We start from the raw sequence: 23,070 nt of genomic DNA, 5'->3' as shown, positions 1-23,070 counted from the left end.
CATCAGTAACGTCTCCCTGGTGAGACTAGTTACTGTTTTTGGCATTTCGAATACGCCAAGGGTAGCCTGCCAGGCTCTGTCGTGCGGGTGGGATACTCTTGGTAGCTTGTCATTCCAGAGTATCCTTAGTTATACATCCATCCTGGTTATACAGTGTGAACACACAAAATGCTGCAGAACTTTTGGAGTAGTTTAGAAATTGATACTTGGTGACTGTGGGTTTGGAGTAAGAACTTATCCTTCATTTTCTTTTCCATAAAATGCAAAGGATCCCAAGGATTCTAGGGTAGAAAATGCATGTAAGGGCTGTAGGGATGCAAACTGGGAAAAACAAACCAAAACAAAACACCGGTGCTTGAAAGGCCTATCCTGAGCGTCCATTGCGACTCCTGGAGCTCTGTACACGGCCTGCGCTTGGGGAAGGCCAGCAGGGGTTTCCTCCGGGAGGCCACCAAGGAGGGGATCCTAGGGCACTGAGCCAGCATTGCAGCCAGGGCTCAGTCTCGTGCAGCGCCTTGGGGCACAGAAGGCTGAGGGTGGGGTTGCCGAGCCTCTGGCGTCATGCCAGGGGTGCTGCTGTCTGGGCTATAAATGGGCCCCACTGTGTATGTGTGTGTGTGTGTGTGTGTGTGTGTGTGTGTGTGTGTGTGTGAGAGAGAGAGAGAGAGAGAGAGAGAGAGAGAGAGAGAGAGAGAGAGAGAGACAGACAGAGAGAGACAGAGAGAGACAGAGACAGAGACAGAGACAGAGAGAAAGACAGAGACAGAGACATAGAGGCAGAGAGGCAGAGAGACAGACAGACAGACACAGACAGAAAGAGAGTGTAAACTGTGTGTGCTCGGGACACTATGAGCATTGCAAAAGTGTTTTATAAAACCGTAACCCCCCTGCTGCACACGTGTGGAAACCTCACCTAAGAGAGGCAGAGCGGAGGAGCCGGGTTCTGAGTCCAGAGCTGGGGTTGCCCCTGGGTCCCCATCCTCGTCTCCGCCCCCAAGGAACCCCGCCCGCTGCAGGGCCGAGCTGGCGGGAGAGCGGCAGGGAGCCGGGCGCCACCGAACCGACGCCCCGGCTGGAGGTGCTCGCCCCGCCCCGGCCCTCGGGGAGGTGGGGGGAGGTGGGGGGAGGTGGGGTGGCGAAGGAGGAGCCGCGCGCATGTGCACAGCTGGCGCCCCCCGCCCCCCGCACACAGCTGGGACGTGGGCTGCCGCCGGGCTGCCGGCCTCAGTCGCCCCGGGCTCTCGGCGCGCGGTCGGTGCGTGTGGTCCCCGCGTCGGTCCGCGCCGTCGGCCATGGCCTCGTGCCGCTGCCTGCTGGCTCTCGTGCTGTGCTGCGGCTGGGGGACGCTGGCCGTGGTGTCCCCGAAACCCGGCGCTGGCTGTCCGAGCCGCTGCCTGTGCTTCCGAACCACGGTGCGCTGCATGCATCTCTTGCTGGAGGCCGTGCCCGCCGTGGCGCCGCAGACCTCCATCCTGTGAGTGCGCGGTCCCGGGGTTGTGCAGGACGGGTCCGGAGAGGGGCACTGTGGACGGGGCTGCAGGGGCTGCGGGGAGGCTGGGGAGAGGGCAGATCAGGGGACACGCTGTGAAAGACGATGGATGCCAGGACTAGCAGGGGGGAGAATCCCGACGTCGGGGCGAGCGGGGCCGGGCCTTTGTCCGCCCTGGCCAGCAGGGGCGCGGAGGTCGGGACTGAGCGCTGGGCGCGCGGCCTCCGAAGCCGCCTTTGTTCGGAGCCCGGAGTGCCCGGCCGGACCGGGAAGTTTGAGGAGGAGCCAGGGGAAACTCCGCGATCCTCTGGCCGGCTTCCCTCCGAATCTCAGCCGGGTCGCCCAACAGTTCGCTCCCTTCCCCTTCCCCTTCCTTTTCCTCCTCCCCCAGCCTCTTTGCCCGCTCTCCTGTCCCGGCGCGGGGCAGCCCCTCCTCTACCCGGCCGGTTCTCCGCATCCCTCTCCCCGCCCAGCCCTACTCCCTCTCCTCCCCCTCCTTTCCCTCTCCCCGCCTTTCTTCCCCCTCGTCCTCTTCCTTCGACCCTCGTTCCTGTTTCCCCTCCTCCTCCAGTTCTATGCTCCAGTGTCCCGGCACCTAGGGCCTCACTCGAGGACCCTTGGTGACCCTCCCCAGCGCCCACCCACCCCCCAACTCCCCGCCCGCGTCTGTACCGCCGACGCTCGCGCGACGGAGTTGCCAGTCCGCGGGCGCACGGTTCGAGGGCTTTCCCCTCGCCGGGACGGGCTGAAAACTGGGGTGCGGGTTTCCGAATTATAGCTGCAGCTCGGGCATCCCGGATCGGGCGGGAGCCGAGGCGGAGCGGCGCCCCCGGACGCGCCCGCGGCCTGGGAGCCAGACTTGCGGCATCCCAAGTTGCTACAAAGTATCGCGTTCTCGGCCCCACCTGGTCCCCAAGCCCTAGGTGGCGAGTGCCCCTTCCTCTAGCTCGCTGTTGCGGTGCAACTTTGATTTAGAAATTGTTCAAAATCTGGGCCGCCGGCGTGCGCCGGCGCTAATTCAACGTCCTCCAGCTGCCCTTCTGAATGCCAAGAATAGTTTTCACTTTTCTGGGCCGCCGAAGAGCCTGCGAAAGTTGTAAAGTTTTGAGGGAACGATTCAGGAAGTGGGCGGCCAGGGTTCTTCCGTTGAAAACCAAACTCCCGGGTTGACCAGGGCTGCAAGCGGTCGAAGGGGTTCGGCCAGAGCTTCCTCGGGGGCGCGGGTAGTGCGGGGCTCCCTCCGGGAGGAACGGGCCGGCTCCCAGGACGGCCCAACTCTCCGGGGTCTTTCAGAAAGCCGGAGGAAGGGTTTTCTGGATACGGATAATTGATTAGTGAGTCAGTGGAAAAAACTTGGAACCTGAAGCCTTGCCCCCACCCCCACATCTGGCGGATATCTAAGCTCCGTTCAAGGGCTTTGTTTCCCAATCTTGTAAAATAGCGACGTGGTGGAACAAAAAAGGTTCTCTGTCCCCGGGATGCTGGGTGAGGTCTTGCGCAGAAGACAGGCAGGATGGAGGCCGCCGGAAAGCAACCAACCCCTGGCAAGACTCTCAGGAGGCATCACTGGTCGCAAACTTACTCCTTAAACTTTCACTGCAGCGGGAGCTTCCAGGAATATTTTGAAAGACGAGCTTCCAGGGTGTTTTAGGTTCTCCCGCTGCCACATTCCTGTGCAGCACTCGCAGATGTTGGTGTGAGGATCCACAGGCAATGCCTGGCAGGTACTCGGAGTGTAGACTGAGACCTGGGAAATAGATTCTCACTTGGGAAGATTTCTCAATCTTCCCAAGCGAGGGAAGGGAATTAGGGAAGGGAATCAGGGACCACATCTCCCCCACACTCGGGACACAGGGCTCTGCAGAGAGGCATCAGCGATGGGGACAGTTTGGGGGGAAACACCAAAGTTCCTGTCCATGGGGGGTTTGTGCAGGGGAAGAGGGGAGACTTGTGCGGGAGCTCCAGTGCCTCAGGGGCCAGTCTGGTTGGTTTTTTATGCCATGACTTGGTTAAAGGGAGTCTCTCTACAAACTCAGAAAGTTTCAGTTTGAGTTGACTTCCCAGGTCTCTGTTCCTTTCTCTCTCTCTCTCTTTTTTTTTTTTTTATGTCGTTTTAGGAGGGAGGGTGCAGCATTGAGTCACATCTGCAACCTTTAGGAACTCTTCTGGCTCTGTGGTCAGAGGTACTCCCAGGGGAGTGCTGGGAGACTAACAGCAGTGCTGCGGAATCAAACCCAGGTTGGCAGCATGCAAGGCAAGCACCATAACCCCTGGACTACCTAAAAAATCCCCTAGTTTTTTTTTTATTATTATTTAGAAACATCTGTATATGGGTCTGTACAGTGGTTGAGAGCCTTGCGTGTGGTCCACCTGGGTTCGATCCCCAGCACTCCATATGGTCTCTAGTGCTCCTTCACCAAGCACAGAGTGAGGTGTAAGCCCTGAGCACAGCAGGTGTGTGGGTTAGGGCTCTTGCCTCTTACAAGATCCAACTCCTGGTTGGATCCAGGCACCACTTGTGGTTCCCAGAGCACTGTCAGTAGTGATCTCTGAGCATCCCTACATATGCATATTTGGTAGAACTTGGAGACAGCAAAGATGTAGAATAAGGAACCTCACTCCAATGTTAGTTGACCCATGCAACTACCAGATCAAGGTTTGCTTTCAAACCTCCTCTCTCCTTCCCCTCTCCCAACACCCCTGATTAAGACTGAATTGCAGTCACCTAGAAATACAGCATGTTGGGAGCTAGAGATTCAGGGGTTCAGTCACTTGCCTTGCATGCAGCTGACTTCAGTTAGATCCCTGGCATCCCGTGGTCCCCCTGAGCACCGATGGGAGTGATGCTGAGTATCAAGTGTGGCCCTTGTCACTCCTCTACCCTCACCAAATTTTATTCACTTTTTTTTGTTTTTTATGGTTTTGGGCCACAACTGGTGGAGCTAAGGGCTGAGTCCTGGCTCAGTGCTGAGGAATCACTCCTGCCAGGGTTAGGGGGACCATATAGGGTGCCAGAATTGAACCCAGGTTGGCTATGTACAAGGCCAGTTCCTTACCCGCTGTACTATGGCTCCAATGCTCCCTCACCACATTTTAGTAGAATGTTCCAGACAGGATTAATGTAGAACTGATTTCCGTTTAGAAAATCCTGGCCTGAGACCTCCTTGTGACTCAGGGCTTCTTTGACCCTTATGCCCTGCCAACTTGAGAGTCTCAAATGGTGCCTTGAGTCACCAGCACTGGCCATCCAGTGAATTAGAGCCTTCAGGCTCTGCTTGGTGGCCTGTGTTCCATAGCTTTCTAGAAGCCCACTCGCTCATCCTTGGGTGTAACTCGGAAGACTTTGCAAAAAACGTGTTTATACTTTAAGGTAACATGCTCCTCATCACTGCAGTGAATGTTTGCCACCATAATTAAACAGCTAGTATTGAAAGATTAAGCTTGACATTCTTCCTCTCTGCTCCTTTCCTGCTCCTTTCCTGTTCTCTGAGTCTTTGTCTTTTACAAGAGCTTTGTCTCCCAATCTTGTAAAATAGCGATGGGGTAGAACAAAAAAGGTCTTCTGTCCCCTGGTGCTGGGTGAGGTCTTTTGCCTGGGGGCCAGAGGGCTAGTACAGTGAGTAGGCACTTTTCCTTGTGTGTGGCTGACTTGAGTTTGGTCCCCAGCACATATGGTCCCAGGGTTCCTGTCAGGAATGTGGAGCCAGGAATAAGCGCTGAGTACAGTGAGTATGGCCCACTCCAAACGAAGAAAATGAATTAAATAAATAAACAGGCTATCAAAGCCATGCGGGTCTCTCCCTGGTAAAGCCCATGCCTTGCATGTGTGCGTACCTGGATTTGATCCCCAGAATCAGCACCATCACAGCAAAAGCCAACATTGCTTATCAGGAATCCTGTCCTGGGGCTCTGGCTGTGAGCTTGCAGGCCTTTGCCTCCCTGCACCCCCTTATTTCCCCGATTTCCTTATGGCCTCACCACGAGGCCCGGGGAATCAGCTCTTCAGTTCCCAGCTCCACCCCTCCAGGCATCCCGGAGCTGCAGAGCTCTGCCAGACTGTGCTTTCATTATCCCTGCCTGCTGTCCAAGGGACAGGAAACCTGGTGCCAGGGAGGCTTCTGGTGTGGACCAGCGTGATCTGGGCGGGGCCGGGATCCAGCAGAGACCCAGAGACAGGCCCCAGGATACACAGGGTCGGGGAAAGTGTCTTTTTCCTGGGGCTCCTCCTCTGGGGACACAGTGGACTTGACAGCCAGCTCTCTCCCCTTCTCAACGTCCTAAGCACCTACTGTGTGTTTGGACCTGTTGGGTTTGGGTCTGGTTCTTGCTTATGGAATATCATTTGTTCAGGGTGCTAGAGAGAAAGACCCTCACAGGGCAACAGTGAGACTGAGCATAGGGTGCAGGTAGCCAGGTGGGGTGTGTTGTGAGCACTGTGCTCTTCTGACATGTGCAATGGAGACTCTATCATTTGACCTATGTCTTGCTTGATAGAGTTGCTCAGTGTCATTCCCCCCCCCCCCCCGCCTTGCCCACCCCTTCCCCATTACTGGGAGTCCCCAACAGGCTCCTTTGTGCATTGGGACTCATGGATAACAGGGTCTTCCCACTTTGCTTCTCTTGATCCCCAAGAGACAAACTCCTGAGTCTCAACTTCCTCCCACTCAGCATCCTCCAGCAGAACCTCCCCCCCCCCCAAATAGAACTCTGGAGAATGATTTTTCCCACCAACAGCACCTTGCAGAGATCAGCTGTTCTAAGTGGCCTCAGGGAGAGTCTTAACCGTGTGAGCTGGGTTCAGGAGACTAGGTCAGCGGCAGAGGTGCTGGGAGGACTCTCCTACCCTTGGTGGTCCTCCCTTTTCCTCCTGTCATTGTGGCTCACTGGGTGCTCCCTCACTCCTGACTGAGCCTCCAGGAGACCCTTAGCTCTCAGGAAGGGAAGTCCTTCAGTGCCCTTGGGTCAGATATTTACAGAGGTCAGTAGAGGTGAAGGAAGCATCCTGACTCCTTGGTTTTCTTTTTTATGGGGAGTGGGGTGGGGGGAAGTGGAGTGTGGATAATTGCCGGCAGTACTCAGAAGTGACTCCTGGAGGTGCTTAAGAAACTCCGTGGTGCTGGGGATCAAATCCACTGTTAGGAGAAAAACTAGCATAGAGATGTCAGTGGGTGACTTAGCTGTCATCTGTAATGCCTTACTGGTCTTTAAAATCACAGACAGCTTGACATCTTTCTAAATTGGTTATCCCAGTAAATTTTCTTCATTGGAAAGTTATTTTTTTGTTGCTTTGTTATTGGTCCACACCTGATGATATTCAGGGCTTATCCCTGGCTCTGTGCTTAGGGATCATGCCTGTCTATGCTTGGGGTATCATATCCGGTACTGGGGATTGAACTAGAGTTGGCCATGTATAAGTGACTTAGCCTCTGTACTCTCAGTTAATTATGAAAAATAGAGATCATACTATTTTCCTCTGAAGTCCTTTGGTTTCTCTTCAGATACCTCAAACATCAGGGATCAATTCCATAGATCAAATGATTATTCTTAAAAGACTGACTTGAAACTGGCAAGAACATTTAGTAAGACGTTAGCAGCTGTTTCATGGGCTGGTTCTTAGTTATTTTCCTAGCATGAATACAAGCTTGGTTACCCTAACTAACTTGCCAATCAGTTCCTCTACTACTAGGACCATTGCTTCATTCTCCTTTATTCTAAGAACTCTGTGAGGTAGAGATATGGAAGACGCTGGCCTCAAATGTTGTCTCTGGCAAATCTTGTCTGGAGAGTGATGGCCCCGCCTCTGTCTGCCCCAGATACTCCTTATCTTTTTCTCTTAGTATTTACTGTGTAGTGGCGATTTGCTCTAGATCTGATTGCTGTGTTAGATGGGGGGAGGGGGCTGTGCCCAGCCCCTCTGAGAACTCAGGGCAGGGAACTATCTCTGTGAGCAAGATGCTGAGTCATTCATTGTTCATTGTCCACTCCAAGGAGCTCAAAGATTGGGAGACACTGATGGGGGTCATCTCTTTTATTCTACAGTCACCTGGAGTAGAAATTTAACTAAAGACTGTTTCCTTATTTGGATGTTATGTGGATGAACTTTCACTTACCAAAAAATAACCTTATTAAAAAAAAATTAAATGTTAAACACTTTGCTCATGTTTCCCGTGTCAGTTCTCGCTAGGCTGACATTCCTGTGCAGCCATCAAACTCAAGGTATGGAACAAGCCTCCCCCTCTCCGCCAAGTGTTCCCTTTCATCCTTGGTCATAATACTTCTTCCCTGATGCCCCTCCCTCCTGTCACATTGCTGTGTGTTTGTGTCTGGAGGGGTGCCAGCCCTTTGTTTCTCTTTCCTGGAGTGTCTTTGTTTTGGAATATTGGGTAAATCTTGCCTCATAGAATGAACTGAGCACTCCACTGGTTTCAGTGCTAGGGGAGACTGTGGGTGGAAATGACTATAATTCTCCTTTCAGTGTTTAGAATTTCCTGATGAGGCTACCCAAGCGTAGGATGGCCTTTGTAGGAAGATTTTGAACTGCAGTTTCAATTTCTTCCATAAGTAAGGGCTATCCGGGGTGACTTTCTTCCTGAATGAGCTCTGGTAGACTGTGTCTTCCTAGGAGCTCTTCCATGGTTAAGTAGTTATTGGATATGCTGTGTTTCTCAACACCCGCCTGATAATCTGGGGTCTGCCATGATGTCATTTATTTTGTTGCTGATACTAAAACTGTGTGTTCCCTCACAGAGGGGACATTCTGTTATATTTGCAAACATCAACTTTTGATTCATTGATTGTTTTTTCTCTCTCATTCATTTTTCTGCTTTGATTCTTTAAAATTTTTTTTATCTTTCACTCATTTCTCTGCATTGATTTTGTTTTTCCTCCCTCATTCATTTTTCTGTTGCTTTCTGCTTATATCTCTGTTACCTCTTTTCTCCCTTTGGATTTCCCTTCCTGGTTTGCTCCCCCATTATTTTGTGATGAATGCTGCATGTTTTGCAAGTTTGGATTTCTTTCTTTAGCCCTGTAGCCAAGCCAGTCTCTCCAAGCCCCAGTATCAATCACCTTCTCTCTTTGGCAGTGACCAGTGAGTGCTGTTGGCTTTCACTTTTGGCTTCTCAGGCATCATCTCCTGTTGACTGATGAACAGTTATATCTTGAAAATAGTTTTCTGTCTTGTTTTGGTTTGGGGAATCACACCCATGGTACTTGGGCAAGTGCCAGTTCAGTACTTGGAGGTCACTCGTGAGGATAGTTAGGGGACAGATTGGTACTGGGGATTGTATCTGGGCTCCTGCATGCAAAGCATGTATGTATCCCTTGGGGACCAGAGTGATACGTGCGCCTTGCATGCAGCCAACTTGGGTTTTATCCCCAGCATTCCATATTGTCTCCCGAGCAAGCTAGAAATCAGTTCCTTTATGATTTTTATATCTTGGCATCTTTTTGTTTATTTCAGGAGACTAACAATGGGTGTATAGTCTTTTAAATTTCATATTTAATATTGATTAAGAACCAAAGCATTGACTCCTTGAGTCAAGGTTTTAAAAAGTTTAATATTTTTTCTCAACAAGGTGTAAGAACTAAGAAACCATTCAAATTATTAGCCAAAGAATTTCGATTTGAGTTCACATACCCAAACAGAAAAAAAAAAAAAAGAAAATAGTCTTTTCAGTCTATCCCACTGTGTTTCTCTTGCCCTTAGAACATTGTTAGGATAATTCAATGTGAGCTGCTATACTAAAGAGTCTTCTGACCAAAGAGATAGCACAAGGGCTTAGGTGCTTGCCTTGCATGTGACTGACCCTGGTTCCATTCCTGGCACCACAGCATAACATCCCCCAAACACTGCTAAGAGTGATCCCACAGAATCAGGAGGAAGCCCCAAGCTCTGGTGCTAGTGGCCCCAAACAATCCCCCAACATCCCTGAAAGGATGAAAGGAAAAAAGGGAAAAATGAAAGGAAAAAAAAAGTGTTCATAAATCTGATAGATTAATACACTTTGAGTCATTGCCTCACTAGTCCAGAATCCAGATGTGCCCACCCAGGGATTCCTCTCAAGCAGGATCAGCAGACCAGCAGGATCAGAGGTGTTGGCAGCAGGGCTGGGGTGGGCAGTGTGTGTGTGTGGGGGGGTGGTGCCCAATTTTCAGAGGAGCTGCTCCCTCAGAACACAGAAGGTCCTGCCTTTTCCTCAAACTGTTCTCTCTTTTCTACCTGTAGAACCAGGTTGACCTGTCACCCACAGCCCTTGTCCCTCCATCCTGCCAGGGACGAGAAAGCTGGAGAATGTCCCTAGGAAGGCTGGGGGGCACCACACTGCACATGGGAGACCCTGACTGCTGCTTAGACAGTGTAGCTGGTACAGGTGCCACGTACCAACCTGGATACATGGACCTGGGGCAGTGCCACCTGGGTGATCGCGTGCATGGGGGCAGGGGGTGAATCTTAAGCATCTTCCCCATCTGTTATTCTATGTGGGACTTCACTTGAGCCTGATTGTGGTACTGGCTCTTCAGACTCCCTCCCGCTGCTCTCCTTCTCCAGTGCCCTTCCTGGCAGCCCAGACTCTTAGCTTGTAACTGAGTGTGAGAGTCATGAAAACTTTGGCAGCCAGGCAAGGATTCTGAAAGCGCCACGACCAAGAACCAATTCAAACTCAAGTGCATAATGAATTGAAGGATGTGCCCGGCAGTGCTTGCTCATGCTCCCTCTCTTGGGTGAAAAGGGATCACAAGCAGGAAACTTTCAGAAGCCCTGCTCTGCAGGGTGTGAACTCTTCATGTGACCAGAAAGACACGTGCATTTTTTTCCTGCATCACCATTTGTGGGTTTTGTTTGTTTGTTTGTTTCATTTCGGTGGAGGAAATATTTAGACCACATCCAGCAGTGCTCAGGAGCTATTCCTCACTCTATGCTCGGAGGTCATTCCTGGTGGTGCTCAGAGGACCATCTAGTACAGGCAAAGCCAGCCCCTTTAATCTCTTCAGCGTTTGTGTTTTTAACTAGTCCCTTGTGTTGAGGTGATGGATGAAGACAAGAGGGAGAAAAACTGGGAGCGATTCTGTGTCTTCAGCTTGGCTTCTCGACTTCAGCCTCATCACCCGTGTTCTTTCTAGGCATGGAAATCCTGCCTCTCTGACCGCCTGCTTGCCCAGCAGGGGTCGGGACCAGGAGCGTGCGTGCTCCTGTGGGTTGGCACTGGCCACCAGCCTTCCTGTTTACTTCCTGTAATTCTAATCGTGTACACATTTGTAAAGTCTTCGGAAATTCGCTCCTGTGCCCTCCTTGGTCTCGGCTCCCCTCAGTGTGTCCCTGCGCCTACCCTCAAGCGTGAGGGCTGGGGTAGGTGCACAGCTGTGTGAGATCAGACTTTCCTGCTGACCACAGGGCCAGGGACTCTTGTCCCTGAGCTATAGCTCAGGGGTTATGAAACCTACCCTCTTACCCACTTTGTTGCACCATCTTATTTATTTTTCTTGTACGACGTTAAAAATATTTTATGCACGTTGTACATGTTCATGAGAGAAAAATGTGAAAATACAGAAAAGGAGAACAAAACAGATTACTCATATGCCTACCACTGGAGGAAACTTAATCTGGTAGACTTGTCTCTCAGCTACCACACAGCAAAAACGTTTTTGTTTGTGCATATGTACACAGAACATGAATGTCTGTATGTCCACAGGTACATCCATATGTCTAGCCATTCGTCCATCTCTAAAAATTGGGTCATGTCGTGACTGATGTCCATTTGCTCATAGTGCACATTGCACATTCTTATTTTGTCTTTTGTTGTGGGGCCATGACACCCAGCAGTGCTTAGGGCTTATTGTTGCCTCTCTGCTTTGAGCTCAACTCCTGTGGGTGCTCAGAGGACCATATGTGGTACTGGAGATCAAACCAGGCTTGGCCATGTGTAGTGCAAGTGCCTTAACTCCTGCACTCTCTCCTGGCCCAACATACTACACACTTTTAAGTCTAGTGATTGCATTGCGGCTATGCATTTGCAATAATAGAGGGTCTGTACCATCATGGGTTCTATTTATTCTTAAGGTTTACATATTTTTACACATTAACATCTAACATTTACAGACAGTTTTGCATATATCCTACCTGAGCCCATGTGCTGCTTGTGCCCACGTGGCTGAGCACATGTGGCACCCGAGCACATGTGTCAACTGCATCTCGACTCTTGAGATGCATGCTTTGATGCTTTTGTGTCTGATGCTGGGGTGTGTGTAGGGGCTCTCCCCACCCTTGGATAAGACTGGGTTCTCTCATAAGCACATTACTCTCCACTCTCTCTCACTTTCTCATCCTTCTCCTTTTCAAAACACCTCTAAATAAAATACGTTTTGCTTCGCAAAAAAATATGTTTTTTTTTTTAATACATTCACTGCACTGTAGCCCTGTCATCCTGTTGTTCATCGATTTGCTCGAGCAGGCACCAGTAAAGTCTCCATTGTAAGGCTTGTTACTGTTTTTTGGCATATAGAATATGCCATGGGTAGCTTGCCAGGCTCTGTCATGGAAAGAAAATTTATATATAACCCCTTTTTGTATTCACCATTTTTGTTAACAAGGACATACATAATGCTGTTTGGAATTGTCAAATTCTTCTGCAGGGTAATTTTTAAAATTACTGCTTTCTTGGAGCTATAGCATAGCAGGTAGGGTGTTTGCCTCGCACCTGGCCAACCCGGGTCCGATTCCTCCATCCCTCTCAGAGAGCCCAGCAAGCTATCAAGAGTATCCCACCTGCACAGCAGAACCTGGCAAGCTACCCATGGCATATTCGATTCTTGGTGCCCACTTGAGCAGATCAATGAGCAACAGGATGACAGTGACCGTGTCTATTTTCTAGAAACATTCTGTCCCCAATGCAACTTTGTTGATATTTTTGATTATTTGTCTCCATGACTTTAGGGGACAGCTAAAGCTTTTGCTAAGCTGTGGTTTGCACCAAGAACTCTGGTTGGCATATTGTGTGCACTTCTCACTGAGGAAGGGCAATGACTTCCCCAAGGGGCGGAGTCTGTCGGGTACCTCTCTCATATCCAGATATCAGATCACCACATATATGCTTGTGTAGTATCTGCGTTTTGCTTATTGCCACTTTTCCAATAGTTTGAGTTCAGTGTGCCCACAGAAGAAAAATCACGGCTTGAGCACCTAGCAAGATCACCCAATTCAGGGCCTACCTTTTGGTACTCGAGGTGATGCTCACAGTAGATACTCATCCTTCTGGCCCCTGAGTATCTATAACATCATTGCAAAAAATAGATCAAACTACTGCACTATCTCCCTGGGGAAAATACAGGGTTCCATCCCCGTGAGCTTCCAGTCACATTTGCATTGACCCTCTAATTGGTGACCTTATAGGCACCTTCTTTGATGCATAGTTTAGTTCAGCAACTTGGAGCTCAAGGCCCAGACCATATGATTTAGGTTTGAAGGAAGCTTCTGGAACACCCCTGTGTGCTCCAGGATTCACTTTATGGCTTTCTTGCCCTTAGGGATTCTAGTACTTGACCACTGTGTAGGGTACTATTTTAGGCAAAAGTCATCACCAAAAAAGAAGAGATTTCAAAAATGCAGCAAGAGATGGAGAAAAGTTGGTTTATAGTACAAGATCTAGAGCACGAGGGTAAAACATTGCCGGTCCTGTGTATGTACCTCATGATCCAGACCCTTTACTTCTCTGAGTTTATAGAGAATCCACCACAAAAACACCATGGGGGCTGATGGTGGACTTGTGAATATGTCTAAGGATATACTAACTTTCATAGGGGTGGCATCTGACCTCCACAGTGGGAATTTGTGGAGGGTAATACATTAGGCTGACCTGGACAGAAATGAGAAGGAGTTTGCTGTGGCCATGATCAGGTCTAAATCTTTTGTCCTCTGGGGGAACACTGTGAAAATAAGGACAGCTCTCAAGGCAGGAGAGATCAATCTTCAGAAATGTTGTGGAAAGAAACATGACCTTGTCCACAAAAGGTGGGTGAGTGTGCGCTTCACTCCTGGAACAAGGGCTGTGCTTTTCTGCAGTTCTCACTGCATTTATGCTCCTCTTTCTCGTCACAACTTCCTCGGAGGAAGGAGAAACCAGATTAGACCTGTTGCTTCCTGGAGTGAAACAATATTTCTTAAAAATCTATAGCCAAAGGAGCAGCACTTTAGTTTTTAAAAATAATTAGAATGGACACATTGTTACTGACTGAGACAGTGGAATATTTTTGTTGGCATGGCAACAGGAGGCTAAATATTGATTGTGAGCACTTTTGTTTCCTTGTGAGAGTGGTTTACTGTTGTGTAATCTGCTTGGGTGTTTATCAGCCCATCCATCTATCCATTCATCCATTCCCCTACCTACCCCTCTACCTGCTCTCCTCTCTGTCTATCCATGCACGCACGCATCCATCCATAATTTTCCATTACCCACAAACACATCCAATCATTTTTTCATTCATTTATCCATCTGTGGAACTGTCTGTCCTCCCCACCTTGTTACTGGGCTCCTAAGGATCAAGTACTCATGTAGACATCCGGCCTCTGCTGCTGGATGCTCACTGTCCAGGAGGGACAGGCTGTGGGTACACTCTGGCGAAGTCAGTGTACTTCTTCTGCATTGTTGCATTTTGCCTGCTCCTGCCTTCGTCCCAACACTTTAGAAATAGAACTCAAAGTCTTGCCACAGGGCTGCGGAAAGGACATCGCTGTAGAGAGACTTATTTCTGTGGAGTCAGGTGTCTGTTTAACAATATTTGTAATGCCTTGACTTTAAAATTCAGTTCCCTTGGGGCTGGAGCAATAGCACAGCGGGTAGGGTGTTTGCCTTGCATGCAGCCAACCTGGTTCAAATCCCAGCATCCCATATGGTCCCCCGAGTGCGGCCAGGAGTAATTCCTGAGTGTATGAGCCAGGAGTGACCCCTGTGCATAGCCAGGTGTGACCCAAAAAGCAAAAATAAAATAAAATGAAGTTCAGCTCACTTCTAAATTTTTTTTTCTTTTTGGGTCACACCCAGCAATGCTCAGGGGTTACTCCTGGCTCTGCACACAGGAATTACTCCTGGCGGTCTGAGGGTTCATGTGGGGTGCCGGGATTGAACCCAGGTCGGCCACGTGCAAGGCAAATGCCCTACCCGCTGTGCTATCGCTCCGGCCCCATCCCCTCTTATTTTCTTTAGTTCTTTCTTAGTTCAAGTATCCTGGGAGCTAAGGTCCATTGCTGGAGATTGAATGTTCATTACCTGTGACAGGTCTGCATTTGTGCTCCTCATTCTCTTACTGGGGAAGGAGTGACACCACCAGGACTAAGAGAACTCTGTCCAAAGGAAAGAAGCCTGGGGTACATCAGGTGGGACTGCACTTAGGAAGTGTGTGAGTCCACATGAAAAGCTTGGGAAAAACAGCCTGGGCTGAGCTTTATTTTGCTTCCCTTCACATTCTTCCCTTTTCGGTCATATTTCTCAGAAGCCTTTCTTGAAACTGTTCTCAAATTTCCATTCCAGCCATGGTATGCTCTTTTGGAATGATAATCTGCCTCCCCTTCCTGTGTTTTTTTTTAGCCCTTTCATATTTTCTTATTTGATGCAACTTTCATCTCATTCAACTCTCTGAAAATATATTCTCACTGAGCAACAAGCATGTTTGCCTTTCTTGTGTGGTTCCTAACTCCTGCATGTGGATGGATCCACTCAGAAGCCTCTAAGGCATGGCGAATGATTATTGACTATGAATTGGTTGATTCTGATTTATGACTCATTTCCTCTGTGGACATCATTAAAGCCTGTGAACCTGATTTCAGATGTTTAGGAAAATCACAAGCAAAAACCAATCTGTTTTTGTTGAGTCTGATGCCAGTGACTTGTTGGACTTGATTTGTGCCTTGGGGCATTGCTTTCTGTCTGCCTGGCTTCTCTCCAGCACCTGATACTTGCTAGGTAGGTTCCTTGGACACGGTGAGAGTTTAATCACTCACGTCTTTTCTGTGGGGCTCTTGTGCAGAAGCACTTTGAAAAAGGTGGCTAAACACAGGAGTCAGGGAATCCTCCCAAGAATCAGAAAAAGGCTCCTCCAAGGCTAAATGCATTGTTGGATACTTGCCCAGCGTGAAAACATAATTTATCCATTTATTTCGCTGAACTCAAAGAGCTTGCCCTGTTTCAGCAGGAGCCATTTAAATTAACCTGCTCGGTCACTGTGACAACGAGGCTACACGGGCACGTGTGAGCCTATATGATGCTTCATTTCATGTGTCCACTTGGCCGGCCTACAGTACCCAGATAGTTGCACAAATATTCTTCCTAGAAGTTTCTGGGGAGGGTGTTAGTTTGAAGGAGATTACCTTTAAGTGGGGAGCCTTTATAAAAAAAATAAGTGGGGAGCCTTTCTGAAAAGCAGATTGTGCTCCGTAACAAGGGTGGGATTTATCCAGTCAGATGAAGGGCTGAGGTTTGAAGGCTGAGGTCCCATGTGGACAATCTCCTGGACATTGAGTGACCCTTCCCTGGGTATCCAGCCTCCTGGCCCACCCTGCGGATTTTGAACTTGCCAACCCTTTCTCCTTCCTCTCCCTCCTGTGAATTGTGTTTCTGGAAGGTCCCGTCAGTGGCTGCAGTGCCTGTGGGTGGAGAGAGGTGGGTGCCTACTAAAGACAAAGACAGCCAGTTTCTTTTAAACTGCCTCTGGGGAACTTGAACTAGGACCCAGGAAGGAAGCAAAGGTCTCGGTGCTGCTGGAGTCCTGGGACGCAGAGTGAGCTGACAGCGAGCTATACTGCTGGGTGGGATGTGGACACTTAGGGAGACTTAGGACGTCCAGGGAGTCTCTTCCTGTTGAGGACTTCAAACTGTTGAGTGAATTTTTATCCCTTGAATCCAAAATAATCTCGAAAGACAGCTGATTATGTTATTGCCAAACTTTGATCACTGTATCACTGTCATCCTGTTATTCATCTATTTGCTCGAGTGGCGCCAGTAATGTCTCCATTAGTCCCTGTTGCGTGCTAGTGTAGCCCGATGGCATATTGGGGGCTCTTTCTGGGTCAGGAGAATGCGGACCATCGTTGTTACTGTTTTTGGCATAGTGAGTAAGCTATGGGTAGCTTGCCAGGCTCTGCTGTGCAGGCGGGATACTCTTGGTAGCTTACTGGACTCTCCGAGAGGGACGGAGGCTTTTGGGGCAGCCTCTAATCACCTTTACAAGTGTTCCCAGTCTACCGAATGTAAGCTCTTGGTCGACTGGCATGTTGTAACGATCTGCACACTGACAAACACGCACCTGCCTGCATCTCAGGGCAGCACCTGGGCAACATCTGCCAAACTTTTATAAAGGGAAAAAAATCTTTAGGTTATTTTTTTCATTAAAATTAAAAAAAAACATTTAATTGGCGCTTTTTTCTTAGGGCTCAGGTAAATCCAGAGTCATACATGTGAAGCAAATGCAGGACTGTACCGCCAGCCCTGAGAAAATGTTAAGTGCATTAAATAAAAGAGAATTACTCATCACCCCACCAGCTATAATCCTTCAGGGGGGGAAAAAGTCTTTTTCCTTTTCTGGTCAACTGTTTGCTCATTGTTGTGTGGCTGAGTTGTCGAACCCTCTCACCTGCACCCCACTTTCTGTTTTATATCTGCTGCCCTCATTCTTCCTGGCCCAGATTGGGTGGGTGGGTTTCTCCCCTGCTCACCCCCATATGCCATGTTCTATGTGACTGCTTCACTGAGCTCCACGTCAAGGTGAGACCCGGCCAGGTGAGCAGTGTTCGTAAGCTGCCAGGGTACTGGGAGCAGGCGGCCGGCAAACCCTGCTTGGAACTCGACACAGCCCTGGCGGGCTTGCTCACTTCCTCCCGCCTGTGTGCTTCATCGGATTCCTCCTGATGTCGGGGGTTTTTGGTGGGGGCAGGTCAGGGGTGTGAATGAGCGGCTAGACCTGTGCTTTGTGATAAGGATGCTTGATCAGTGTGGGTCACAGAATAGTACTCCAGTGGTACTATTCTGGTACTCCACTGGCACTATACTGGTAGCCCACCTGGATGGACCTGACTTGGGGCTTCTTAAGGTCCTGACCCCACAGGGGCCAAAGAGCACCCCAACCCTGGCCCGAGGCCCCTGCCCACTTCTCCTCTTTGGGCGGGCTCAGCTCCACCCTTTGTGTTTTCTCTGTTCCGGCTTGTCTCTCCAGGATCTTGAGGGGATGCAGGTGAGGCGGCTGCCATCCTGGATGCTCCTGCTATGTGGGCGGAAGCTTAAAGGGAAGCAGTGAGCTGCCTGAGCCCAGCTGGCCCCCACTGGTCCCTGCCCAGCCCTCACTGCCACCCCTCTGAGCCCTGTGGCTGCCCTGTTGGTCTCAGCTCCTTCCTCTGGCTTCTGTTCTCAGGCCATGGCCTAGGTGTCTGCTGTGTGGCCTTCAGAGCTGGTCCTGCATAGGGCAGGACAAGACAACCAGTAGCAGCTTCACTGTGCCAGCAGAGATATTTTTACCTGGACAGGCAGCTCCGATAATGCCCCCATGGCGTTTGGCGAGATTGGTGCGATGGGAGTGGGTGTGGATTAGTGCAACAAAGCAGTGGGAGGTTGGTATGGGTGACTGTAAGTTCAGTGCAGTAGGCTAGTTTAGGTTAGTGTGACAGGTATGGAGGTGCCTTTGCAGAGGTTTTTGGGTTAAACAGAAACAGAAAACCCTCTTTGAGGCTGTAAAAGGTCCTGAGGCCCCAACCCATATGTGGATCTTCCCTCCAAGGCTACTACCCCAATGCCACCAGGGCACAGTGGCCTTCATGAGCAGGTGTGAATAGTCAGCCCAGACTTGATGGTTGCTACTTTCGAATTGGCACTTCTTTCACATCTAGCACAGTTCCTACCTCAGAGATAATGATCTCTAGATGTTTCTTTTTCAGTTTAGCTGATACTAGTCTGGTACTTAGTACTTAGCTTTACTAAGGAATTATGACATGCCCATAAAAGATTAAAAGCTTTGTTATTTTAAACAGTTGATTTAATGTAATAAATAGGAAAAAAATAAGTCTTTCCTTTTACTGAGAATAACCTGGGCTGTCCGAACTGTATATGTTGGACCGCTTTTTTCTGCTCTTGAGAAGCCCTTGTTCTCTCTTGAACACCTCTCTCTCTCTCTCTCTCTCTCTCTCTCTCTCTCTCTCTCTCTCTCTCTCTCTCCTTATGTCTTTAAATTTCTTTCAATAAAAACTATTTTGTCTCACTTAAAAAAAAACAATCAACTATGTATACATTGGACCCACCCTTCTGTGGGAGAGGGGGAACTCTGTTAGTTCTTTCCTCTGGCAGCCCTCAACTTAAATTACACAAAGGAAACTTTCTTCTTTTCCTCCAGACACTGGTGGTGTTTTGTTTAAGTTAACATAGGTTCCATAGTAGGTTAGTGCTATGGATCAATGTAGTAGGTTAGTGTAGAAGATTGGTGTAATTAGTGCGGTCGGTCAGTGGGATGAGTTAGCAAAGAGGGTTAACGGAACAGATTAGTATAGAAGATCATAGAGCAAAGTAGTTCAGCAGGAAGTGGACTGGGCTTTGAGGTCTGAAGGCACGGTAGATTAGTAGAGTAGGATAATGCAGTGATTATTATAGTGGTAATAATAATTACTACAGGCTAATAATAACTCATACTAGTTCCTATGTTCATGTTTATATGTGATTTCCTTACACCACTGACCAGTTTATGGGCACCAGTTGAGTTTTCTGCAGTCTAACTCAATTCTGACACTACCTGGAGTAGAGTCAGACCCTGTGACTTCGCACCAAACTCATACTCACTGACACTTCAGATGCCAATCACAAAATCCTGGTCACTCTGACACAGGTGAAAATAATAGATTCACGGCTATGAGCGCCTCTTGGGACTGGGCCAACTTTTGAGAGCTTATCACAGAACTCAGCAGTATTTTAATTAAATGACAGGTTTCACATAAGAAGAGCAGAGGGGGCGGAGGGATGGAAGTAAAAGCATGCAAGAGATACAGGCAGGGTGTCTTGAGAAGGGGGGTGTATCCGTGCTTTCTGTGGGTGCAGCCCTCCCCAGTGCTCCCTGCCCCCCACTCTGAAGTTCCGAGTCAGACCTTTTGGATCAAGTTTGTCATTTAACCATTCACTTACCAGCCCCGTGTCCCTCGCCAGAGGTCAGGGGATGGCACCAGTGTCCCCTTCTTTCACCCAGAGAAAATGCCGGTCCATGTGCCTGCTTCCTTAGCTGGGATCCAAAGGTCACCTCAATTGCATACCAGAAGACTTTTGGCTCACACCCTTCACTTGGGAATTCCAAGGAATGCCAGGAGCTCTGTGCCAGAAATCAGATAAAGATCAAACACAGATTGTTTTGTTTTACTTTTTGCTTTCTGTTTGGGGGCCACACCCCTCTGTGCTCAGGGCTTACTCCTGGCTCTGCAATCAGAATCACTCCTGGTGGCTCGTGGGGGACTTGTGTGTGGTGCCAGGGATCAAATTCAGGTAAGCTGTGTGCCCTGACAGATTTCTCTTAAATCATTCATCTAGATCTCTATTGTCTAGCCACACACGGCAGTGTTTGTGGATTATACCGGTTTGGGGATGGAACCTGGGGGTCCCACCTACATAACATGCACATTAGTCCTTAGAGCCACCCTCCTGGCCCTTAATTTATTATTTTACTTATTTGGGAAGTCTTCCCAGGAGTGCTCAGGGAGCACCAGGGTCACTCTTACTGATACTTGGTCTGGCTGTGCAAGCCTGATTTACTCAGTGCTTAGACTTGGCGGTGCAGTGCTGCTTAGAACCAGTAGTGCTGGGGACCCCCAGGGACATACCTGGTTGTGCTCAGGGGTCCATGCTGTGACTGACACCTAACTCAGAGCCTCACGCATGCCAGCCATGTGCTCTAGCCCTTGGCGGTTTTTCTCTAGTCCTGCAAATACGTGTTGTTGTTGTTTTACATTATAAATCACTATATCACAGCTAGTTATGGTTAGTTAGTGTAAAAAGTGAACAAATTAATGTGGCTGCTATAGCCCAGTGTGTGGGTCACTTGCTTTGTACATGGCTGATCCAAGTTCGATCTCAGGAACGCCATGTGGTCCCTGAAGCACCCCTAGGAAGGACCCTGAGCACAGAACTGGGAGTAAACCCTGAGCACTGCCTCTGTGGCCCAAAACAAAAGAAAATTTAAAAAAATGTATAGTATATGATTATAGGAAGTTAATATGGTAGATTAGTGTAGTAGATTAGCTTAGTCAGTTATTGCCATAGATCAATATAATAATTATATGGTAGAATGGTATAGTTGGCTAGTGTAGAAGACTTGTACCGTAAGTACAGCAGGTTAGTGAAATAGATTAGTGTTGGAGAATAATCTGTACAACTGTCCCTTAGTGTCAGTTGAGTGGATCACTATGGTGGGTCAACATTAACTATTAGTAGACTGAAGAATCCAGGGCCCCATATCAGATAGTCTACAGGCTTTTGGAGCTTAGATTTTTTTTACTCTGTGATACTTCATATTGGTTGATAGATACATACACTAAGTTTAAATCTGATGTGCTTAATTTTGTTTTATAGCTGTACTGATTTATAACTGACAGGATATTCTGGTCTTGTGTAGAAGTTTCCATTTAGCTTATGTATATACTGTGAGGCCATCGGCACTACTACGACTCTCCAAGTGTCTCTCCACTTTCTTGAACCCCTGGTCTAAAATAAGGACCACCACCGGCAGTTTTTAGGGCTATACTTGGTGCTGCTCAGGGGGCCCTATAATATTAGGGATTAAATCCAGGGCCTTGCACATGCTATAGGCGTGGATTCCACCTTTAAGTTTTATCCCTGGCCCTCTTGTGCGCCTGATTTCAATGACCTTCCCCTTTCCTGTGCCTCTCAGTCTAGGCTATTTTTATTTGGATATTGAAGGATGAGTTGATTTGGATTTATCAAGCGTAGTACAACTACCTACTAGCTATGGGTACTGTACTATATAATATAAGACACTGGAAATTAAGGGAAACAATTGGGAGCATGTTGTTGGTTCTAGGCTCTCTGGGGAGAAGTGGAAAGATTTTGGAAATGAGACTTTCCCAATTTGGGAGGCCCCTTAACTTCAGGCCAGAAGCCTGAGACTGTAGCAGGAAACCTTTGAATGGTGTGAGTAAATAAAGGACGAGTTAGGGAGAGAGATGTGGCACTTGTTTTGCATATAAGGCCCAGTACACACACACACACACACACACACACACACACACACACACACACACACACATTAGTTTCATAGAGGGTGATTTATTTGCAGAGAGCTGAGTGCTTGGTGCTGGGAATAGGTGATAATCAGATGTTAATACCAATGTTCACAGCAGAATGTGTGAACACCAGAGATAGTTCATGACAGAGTATTTTTAGAATGAAAGCTGTATGTTCACCATCTGTGTACAGGGAATGGGGTTTAAGGGTTTAAGGAGAAAGAGAGGGAGTGGAGAGATAAGGTGCTTGCCTGGAATGCAGCCAACACCAGATCTGACTCCAGTTTCTTCCCCAGCACTGCCAGGTGCAACCCTGGAGCGCCACAGAATGTCACCCCCGAGGTTAAGTGGTAACTTGCCCTGAGTCAAGTCACCGAGAATCACAGGGAGGGGCCTCCAGGCCTCCTGGGCAGATCCATTTGGAATATGGCAGATAACAGGTTATTTATAAAGCGAAACATCTGATGAACATGAGTTAATAAGCTATCAACCTTGAACATTGATATTGAGCACCAATAATTACTAATTATGCCTAAAGTTTTTATATCTAAAAGAGAAAACATTTTTCAAAAAAAACTCAATACGATGCTTGTCGGAGTTAACATAGGGACTTATCTGCTTTGCAAGTGTGTTGGTTATGAATTCAAACACCTGATGTCCCTTGTATGAAAAGCTTATTTGGGCGCCTCTGCTCTGTGAGCCTGGCAGCTCTGCCATTGGTGATCCCTGGCATTGTGAGTGATTTCCAGTGCACTGCAGCCAGGGGTGTGTAATCATCACCAAAAAGGGGTGCAAGCCAGACATGCCCTACAAGTTGAAAGATGTGGGACCATCATATACAGGAAATGTAACCCTGGCGAACATATGTGTGAGCACCACTCTGATCCCTGGTGAGTATCACAACCAGAACATGTGTTCCTCAACTCAGAGGGCCAGCTCTGGTGATGCAGGTATGTGCACATTGCCAGGAAAGGCATGCAAACCACTGTGAGCATTGCCTCCAGGTGCTCAAGCACCCCAACCTGATGTGTGATCTGTGGCATGCACCTGGCTAAGAATGTGCCAGCACCACAGCTAGGTGTGCATGCAACTCCTCCTTATTCACTGTATCACTATCACTCTCATCCCATTGTTCATCGATTTGCTCGAGTGGGCACCAGTAACGTCTCCATTCATCCTAGCCCTGAGATTTTAGCAGCCTCTCTTTACTCATTCTTCCCAGGCGGTGCCTCATTGGAGGCTCTTTAAGAGTCAGGGAAATAAGACCCATCATTGTTACTGTTTTGGCATACCGAATATGCCATGGGGAGCTAGCCAGGCTCTGCTGTGC

At 48.7% G+C, this 23,070-nt stretch overlaps 1 protein-coding gene across 1 annotated transcript in view; it reads left to right on the top strand.

Annotated features, from left to right (window-relative positions):
• Positions 1-1,154: 1,154 nt before the first annotated feature.
• Positions 1,155-23,070, top strand: part of PXDN (peroxidasin) — an 88,286-nt gene continuing 66,370 nt past the window's right edge. The window contains exon 1 of the mRNA XM_004619985.3: positions 1,155-1,474. Coding sequence (XP_004620042.2) covers positions 1,293-1,474 — 182 coding nt within the window. The 5' untranslated portion in view covers positions 1,155-1,292. The remainder of the gene's footprint in view (positions 1,475-23,070) is intronic.

This window comes from Sorex araneus, chromosome X (assembly GCF_027595985.1).
Source record: "Sorex araneus isolate mSorAra2 chromosome X, mSorAra2.pri, whole genome shotgun sequence".
Taxonomy (NCBI): domain Eukaryota; kingdom Metazoa; phylum Chordata; class Mammalia; order Eulipotyphla; family Soricidae; genus Sorex; species Sorex araneus.
This window is presented reverse-complemented; position numbering and strand designations above follow the sequence as displayed.